At 43.8% G+C, this 8,257-nt stretch overlaps 1 protein-coding gene across 8 annotated transcripts; it reads right to left on the bottom strand.

Annotated features, from left to right (window-relative positions):
• Positions 1–243: 243 nt before the first annotated feature.
• Positions 244–7,853, bottom strand: LOC119268965. Of its 8 annotated transcripts, XR_005133390.1 has the most exons (11): positions 7,586–7,853; positions 7,415–7,505; positions 6,953–7,338; positions 4,723–6,349; positions 4,460–4,627; positions 4,163–4,281; positions 3,525–3,957; positions 2,635–2,799; positions 2,298–2,531; positions 2,102–2,228; positions 244–676 (listed from the first exon to the last, which is right to left on the bottom strand). XR_005133390.1 is itself a non-coding variant. In XM_037550691.1 (4 exons), exons 2-4 carry the CDS (start codon positions 2,443–2,445, stop codon positions 481–483), a joined length of 471 nt encoding a protein of 156 aa, XP_037406588.1. In that variant the 5' UTR covers positions 2,446–2,799; positions 3,525–3,957; the 3' UTR covers positions 244–480. The 8 variants fall into 8 exon arrangements, 1 of the variants encoding a protein (XP_037406588.1); XR_005133387.1 differs by having other exon boundaries at positions 2,106–2,228; positions 2,298–2,799; XR_005133388.1 differs by having other exon boundaries at positions 2,298–2,799; positions 3,530–3,957.
• Positions 7,854–8,257: the final 404 nt, after the last annotated feature.

Genomic DNA, 8,257 nt, shown 5'->3' with positions numbered 1-8,257 from the left:
AATTACGAATTTTAATGCTGGTTAGTCAATTCTAGCAGAATAAAAGAATAGGTTTCATGCTATCCTGAGAATTGCTGAATCAATATCGATATATGAGCAGGCTCACACAACTTGTAAATTAAGCTAAGGGGTAGATCCTAAATATACTGTTTTTTTTGCTTTAGCACATGTGTCTTCCTGTCCTCTTCACCTTTTGAGGAATATGGTACGCAGGGTTTGCTTAAGAACATGACAAAATCAACGTCGACCGAGAGAATTTGGCTGCTGCATATTACCTTCTGATAATTATTGTAGGCAAACCAGCATAGGCTGTACAACAAATATATACATGCAGAAATGTGGGCTCTAGGAAAGACGATAGTATAGAATGCCTGGCCACCCAGTGGCTTTATGTTTTCAAGATACTCTTAACAACAAACTGACATAATACATGTAGGTTTAGACCAGCAAGCATAATATCATCAGGAACTCATCATTTTCTTACCACCCCATGTCTATCTCCAGCGTATCCTCGTCTTTCCAACAAAGGAAAACATCCTTTGTAAGTGTCAGCGGAGCCTTCTCCAAATTGTCATCAATGAAGCAATTCAGGACAGATCTGGGCAACCCAGTGGAGACTTCGCTGACAATGAAGCTCGAGTAGCTGATCAAGTTCTCAAAGGCACCTCCTGCAGACCTGCACAACCATGTTGACATTTAGTTTCTCACCCTGGCTCCCAGCAAGGCTGTGACTGTAGAAGCTAGTTTTTTTAAACGGAGGCATAAGCATAAGTTGTGAATCTAGAAGATAGTTTTGATGCTTACAACGACAACATTTAATTAGAAAACTAATGCATGTAAAACTAAGGTTGTATTCAAAGTGGTGACATGTTACTTCTTGATAAATATCCGCCGATAAAAGTATTTTAGTAACACAATTGAGTTGAACACATCGTAAATGGAAATAACACAAACTTTAGGCAAAGTAATTACTACAGTTCCTTTGGAATCAAGGACAGAAGAAACACAATAGACAATAACACGAGAAAAGTAATCGCTATTTTTGTTTTAACACTACCGATACACTATAAGATGTTAAGAGTTTTGGGAATCAACATCTTATCGACATAAGTACTTCACTTTTCTCAGGAACATGTGCAATAAGGAGAGCAAAAATATCCAATAGGAAGGAGTTATAGAGCACACACTTCATGCCCAAACAGTCCTAGTCAAGTAATTCAGACAACCATTAATGGTTTCAACCAAATAAAACCAACACATCATAATTCCTGAAACTCCCCGGGGTGCATGCTATGTAACCAGATCATCTATTCAAGTGTATATACCCAGCCAATGTTTATTGTTGCAAAATTGTGCACATTGTAAGAAAACAATTGTGAGGAAACCCATAAGATAAGAGAAATAAAGATGGCACCTTCCAACATGTGCCATCAAGAAAATACTAAACCCCCTTCTCTTGTAGGCTAACTACCTTCCGAACCCAAACTCTCCACACCTTGTATTGGTGCAACTGAATAAATTAGTATAGTAAAACGAGTTGTAACACATACAATTAAGAAAAGTCACAGTTTAGGCCTTAGAGAACCTAAATAGAACGACCCAGGATTAATGTAGAAGCACACAACGACAAAAAAACACATGTCAGAGGAAAGTGCTACTGCCAGCAGAAGTAGCTGCCCCAGTGGTGGTGATCGAGACTATGCATGGGATTCATGTAGAAGCACCTAAACACAGGATTCATTATTGGCACCTGGAACGTGGGTGCAGGCATTCCGGCGAAGTCAGCGATAATGGAAGCTTCGGGTATGGCAAGAACTTGCAAAATTTTAATGAGTGATAAAAGGATCTTATGGAGAAAAAACAGTAAAGGAATGCATATTTCTATTATGCATCATCGATCAAAACGATGGTTAATTGAATGAAGAAAACAAAAAATCACTTTTACTGGGAAAAATTGGTACTGCTACCTATTTTAATGTTATTAACTCGTTGGTGAGAGAGCTGCTCACTTGCAGATCACATAACTCCACGTATTTTCTGTACAAAGGTAATTTAATTTGGTAGTGACATTCAGCTATTTCCTTGGAGCTTAGAGGATTACCTACAAATAAAATTAGAGGAAATGCTTGTATTGCTAAATCTCATCAAGTGGTAGCTATCATTTTCATCAAGAAAAAACAACTTGCTCTCGTTGGTCATTATGTCAGGCGAACCTTCTCTGCATATTACTGAAAAACACACAATTAGCATTATGTTATGTACTGTTTAAGAACCGTGAAATGATTGATTTGGCTCACCTGCTAGCTTGGTTTCAGACAGAACCAACCCTAAAATCACCTGTCTTGTTGGTGTGGCCGCGGGTGGAGATGGCAGCCAGCGCGCGGCTCCCCAGAAGACGGCCTTCTTCGGCCACCATGCCATCACTGCGTGCATGGGTGATAGCATCCTCACGGCGGCGCCCAGCCCCTGCCAGCAGAAGTAGCTGCCCCGGTGGTGGTGATCGAGACTATGCACGAGATTGATGTAAGCACCTAAACACGAGATTGAAAATTGGCACTCTCTTTGGATTGTCAGTCAACTTCCCAATTGTGGCCATTGATTTTCTTGAGTTGAAGCAACGCCTTACAAACCTACTTCACTAAGGAGCTCAAATTGCCGTTGATGGTCTAGACATGCTGCACCGAAATCATTGAAGGCCGAACACTGATAACAATACCATTGTATATCTAGTCATAGTATTCCATTCCAACTATCCCAAGGAAAGAAAGATATCTGAAAGCTGCACTCCAACCTGCAAGGCTGCAACAGTAAGGGGAGAAAATTAGAATACACATAGGCTAGCAAAAATGATTATCATGATCTTAAATAAGCAAGCGATAGAGCAGTGTCGTTCTCACTAAGGCAAACGACAGAGTACAATAGATCGACCATGGATACAAGAAAGGAATTATATTCAATATTTAATAATCTCCTCACTCATCTCTGGTACTCTGCAAGAAAGGAATTAAACTCAATATTGAACAGTTCTCCATTTTTCATCTTGACTTGATTCTGTTGTTAACTGCATTCCCAAAAAATAATGCTCGTGTTCTGAAATTTGAGTCATCTAGCAAAACGTAGTTCAACCTATAAAGTTGGTGCTGGCATCCACTCTGCCTCTAAACCTCCATTTATCTTTCTGTCATGGTCATATTTGCAGAATTTAGTTTGGACCATCAAGTTAGCATTAATTAACTCACAAGCTTATATGCATCTAGACATTTAAGTTTTACTCAAATCTCTACAGAAAGGTGGAAAAAGATGCAGGAACTAAAACTAGATCGTGAACTTCTAAGATATCTCAAAACTGGCACATGAGGGGACATATCCTAATATTAAACGTAAGTCGACATGAAGATATCCCCTAGATACAAACTTTCTGTAATTTATCATGAAAATTGTCACTGATATAGTCTAAAGTCCAAAATTTCATCATTCTTGATTATTATCAAAAACTTTTGTTTTGATTGATTAAATATACATACCAGACCTGAAGACAATGGTGCATCCCTTGCCGTTTTGAAGTTATAAGAAATTTTCCTGGCCTGAAGTGGAACTTGGTACCCAAATGATAGTTCTTCGTTACATGGACAAGCAACAATGAAATGATTCAGTTGCCTAGTTTACAAAGGTTATTCTGATCTGATCTTATTCCATTAAGTTCAACGAAGCGGGGTGACACTCTGGGAGGCATGGTGAACTTATCTTCAGAGGTGGCTTTACGTTTCTTGCTTTTCAGCTCTGCATTTTGAGCACCACCCAAATATATTTGATAAGAAAATAGTTACAGTACTAAACCTGACCATTCCTTGAGAATACACAACAGGAATCATCAATATGTTCAATAACGATCCGGTTGCCTCTAATCAGAATCACGCATGTTGAGTTTACTTATTGTAGGGGCCCAAGATAAGGGGCCTACAAAATAAATTCCAAACTAGGTACAGTACGGAAACAAAATATCCAAAATCATATGAAAAAAATACGCTATAAAGCAGCGAGTGCAAACATCAGGAAACAACTTGATCAATGTACCCTTTTTTCAAGGATGCATCTGACCGATGTGCCCTTGATAAGAGGAGCAAACAATGTAAGAAATGAAGTGCGGTTGTAAGGGAGATACCGCCACCACTCGCCTTAAAGGCGATGTTCACCTTGCTCAGGAGCCATGTCATCACCCCTGTTCGCCTTTCCTCTGCTTGTCCTCCGGTCAAACAGAGCTCGGCTCGGGGTGCGGACATCCTGACAATGATGAGAAGACCATAAAAAACGTTAATGCAGAGGAGTCAAGACTGCAAACTACATAATCTGAAGCACATATAGAGGCCTAGTAAAAATTCACAAAAGGTGTGCACAGTTCAGACGTGCCCAGGCTTGCCCGTTGATCTGGAGTAGAAGATGGGGGGCAAATGAGGTTTACCTTGTGCACAGCCATGAGAGAGACGAGGAAGGTGATGAATTGTGGCTCGCCTCCTCCTCGTCACAGATGTGCCCAGTGCACCACAGCAGCAAGGGGTTGAGGGTCGCCGTCTCCAAGACACGGGATCACCCTGCCCGCTCGTCGAGCTCCTCTCCTCAAGGCCGCCGGCTAGATCCATTATGATGTTAATACATGGGGTTGAAACCGCTCTGCTATACCTATGATTGAAACAGCCCTGCGTTTGAGTTTTCTCCTATCCATACCTCTGGTTGAAACCGCCCTGCGACGGCGATCCAGAACCGTGGCCCCGACGCAAGATTCGGCGGGGTCTTCCGGAGGGGATTGGCGGGGTTTTCTGGAGGGGATCGGCGGCGGCGGCTTTATGGAGTTACGGCGGCAGCGAGATCCGGCGGGATCTTCGCGAGGAGATCAACGGCGGTGAGATCCGGCAGGGTCTTCTCGAGGAGATCGGCTACGGTGAGATCCGACAGGGTCTTCTCGAGGAGATCGGCGGCGGTGAGATCTGGCGGGGTCTTGGCGGCGGCGAAGGGATGGAGGGCGGCCACGAACGAGGGCAGTGAGTCGGGTGCGAGTGGAGGGCAGGAGAGTCGGGCGTGCGAGTGGAGGGCAGGAGAGTCGTGCGTGCGATTGGTTTAGGTTTTTTTGCTGGTTAATTTTCGTAGGTTTTTTTTCATTGGTTAATTTTCGTAGGTTTTTTTCCTTTGCTTTGTAGATGGGTGCGTGGGGGCGGGTGGGAGCCTCAATACGAGGTTTTTTTGGTTCATGGCGGCTCAGTGTGAGGTGAGAGGAAGTACCAAAGAAGTACCAAAAAAGATCGGGTGAGATGGGACGAAAATTAAACCCGGAACGCGACCTACCAACTGAGACATTAGGAGTAGAGATATGCAAGGTGTATCAAGAGGATATTGTAGTGGTTGTTTTGCAGAAAGCTAGTTTTTCCCTGATAACTACATAATATAATAGTCAAATTTTATTTATGTCTTGCTACAATTGAATACATATGGTTGAATTGGGCAATCCAATTCCAACCTATCCCAATTATTAAGTTTCCCACTCAATTTTTATTAAGGTATCATCTGTCAAGATGATCCAACAACTGTAATGGCATAGTGGCTCAAATTTGTCCATAACCGAGAACACGGCTAATCATGATTAGTTTATACACTCTGCAAAGATTTGTACATTTTACCCACTGGACTCAACCCGAAGATTGAGACATAGTCTTTCAGAAGTAGTCGCCTAGTCCCACAGGAGGCCCATCCCAACTATCATAGCTACATTTGCTGGCACATCCGGGTAAGGTCTCCACAATTGATCAACTAAGCCAGAGCGCATATTAGCAGTGGTTGTACATGGAAGCTACTATAGTCACTAAGTCTGTCTGATCTTTTTGAGCCTGAATGGCACCCACTTACATTCAGAGGGTATAAACCATGATGTTCTTGAAACCACCCAGCAATATTGTTCGCGTGCACTTAGCCATGGTCCATGCCCTTAGAAAAGGAACAAGAAACCATGATGCAACCCTGTCCGTCCAGAGGTGAATTATATATTATGTTTTTACTCAAGTTATATTATATATAGTCCTCACAAAATCTCGATGAATACACGAACCAATCCCCGCCTACATAGCGTAGCAAGAATACACTACTGCGGTCTACAATAAGGCCATACTAACTGCATCTCAAACGCAATAGCATACTACCATAATATTCCTACACATGCATAATGTGTATTGTGATATATATAACTACATGCATAGAAAAATAATAGGATGAAGGATGATCAAGGTGTAACTTGCCTGGTACGTTGGATGAAGATCGTCGCACTCACAATCCTGATAATTCTACTAGTCACGCTCCGAGCAATCTATCGCAAACGAAAGAATCCAAATAAACAACCATGCCATATAAAAGAATCAAAAGAACAACAAAACAAATATGGCAAGGTTGAACAACAACAATACATATGGGCTCAATATTATAATATGGGTCTAGATGTGCTATAAGGTGACAAGGGAAAGGATCAACTCACAAGAGTTAATACAGAGAGGGATATTGCTATAAAAGATTATGTTTGAGATAATATAGAATAAAGTCAGAAGTATTTGAATATGAGTGTTCAGAATATTTTTAGCAAGTATTTGATACAAGTGTTTTACGGGCAAAAGAAATCAATTAAATAGGATATATGGTTTGCAAGATATGGCCTCCAGAAGGTTGAATCCGAATTCAAACAAATTCAAATTTGAACAGTGCAAGGGTGTGAATTTGCTTCTAATGGATTCTCCGGATCAATTTGAGTACACAGGAAAAATAATTGATGAATTTGGATATACGGTTCAAGGGACATAGCTAAACGAAAAATTGGTGAAAATATGTCTAAAACATGATTTTGAACCGCGGTTACTGTAGCATATCGCCATGTGCCACATGCGGATTGGCTGAGATGTTGCTGTGCGCGCGTGCTCACCGAAGCAGGGGGAAAACGGCGACGGCTTCGGGCGTGGGTGGCGGCGCTCCTCCGGTGGCTCTCCGGCGAAGATGAGGTGACGGGCGGATGCAGCTTGCGATGACGGAGACGATGGTAGCTTCGACGGAGATGTGAGCGTCCTCTGCTAGCGCTGCAGTGGCGTTTGGAGCTCCGATGTCGGTGTGGCTATGGCGTTTCTCGGTGTGGCCTCTCCGGTGGACCAAGGCGACTGGGAGGGTGGACCAGCAGGTGCGCAGAGTGACGGAGAAGAAGGTTGTGAGGTCAGTGACGACGGGGCGTCGTCAGGCGATGACAGTGTACGGGTGGAGCGACGGGTGGCGGTGATTTGCTCCGGGCAAGCTCGGCGTGCTAGGTTTGATTCTCTCCTGCGCGAGATAAGAAGTGAGGGAGAGATAGGAGAGCACGGAGATCATGGCAGAAAGAAAAGTAGGGGATCCTCACCCTTGGTGGCGCCAAATTCGCCGGCGGAGGGGCTGCTGGCGATGGGAGCTCCGACGAGATCGGGTTGGCTGGGGAGCTCGAACCCGAGCATCTGCTAAGGGGTAAAACGGTGAGGGGGAAGATATAGGACTAGGGAAGGATGGTAGGAGCTCCGAGAGGTCGAAGGCCTACAGGCGGCGACGAATTTCGTCGATGAAGTACCGGCGACGAGGCGAAGATCCGCAAGGTCGCTGCGCTCGATTCCCTGCTCGGTTGTGCGAGGCAAGGCAAGGGATCGAGAGAGGAGATCGACGGCTGTGCGGGGTTGTGCGTATGCGAGCGAATCGCAGACGGATCGGAGGGATCGGTGAGATCATGCGCAGGATACGCGCGCGGGTTGCGTTCTCGGTCGGGAGACCAACTGGAGGTGGAAGACAGCTGGGTGGGGCCCACCTGTCGGCTGGACAGAGAGAAAGAGAAAATACATTTTTTTAAGTGTAACTAGGGCTTTATTCAACATTCAAACAGTTTGGAATACAAATGATGTTTGAGACATTCCCTAGCCACACATCGTGGCCGACGTCAAGAGTTGAGGCGGCCTTAGTAAACTATTAGCCTCACTATTACATTTCCTGGGTTCATTTCGGAAGATAACATGTTTAAAACCATTCGTACGACCTGATATTTCATGCAGAATTGGAGCATAAACTGCAGCTGTATATCTGCTGATGTTAGTAATTACTTCAGCGCAGTCGGGTGCGATTAAAAGCCGTCGAACATGAAGATCCTGTCCTAGAGCAAGTGCCTCATTGCATGCCCACGCTTCCAAGCTGGTCGGGTCGGATAGACCGTCAAAAACAACAG

Source organism: Triticum dicoccoides, chromosome 1A, assembly GCF_002162155.2.
Source record: "Triticum dicoccoides isolate Atlit2015 ecotype Zavitan chromosome 1A, WEW_v2.0, whole genome shotgun sequence".
NCBI lineage: Eukaryota > Viridiplantae > Streptophyta > Magnoliopsida > Poales > Poaceae > Triticum > Triticum dicoccoides.
This window is presented reverse-complemented; position numbering and strand designations above follow the sequence as displayed.

Excerpts from the sequence above, each read along its gene's own strand:
- LOC119268965 (XM_037550691.1), bottom strand. The coding sequence starts at position 2,445 with ATGCTATCACCCATGCACGCAGTGATGGCATGGTGGCCGAAGAAGGCC. Across the intron at positions 2,229-2,297 it reads GTCTGAAACCAAGCTAGCAG|TAATATGCAGAGAAGGTTCG; the intron begins GTGAGCCAAATC and ends TGTGTTTTTCAG. Across the intron at positions 677-2,101 it reads TCCTCTAATTTTATTTGTAG|GTCTGCAGGAGGTGCCTTTG; the intron begins GTAATCCTCTAA and ends ATGGTTGTGCAG.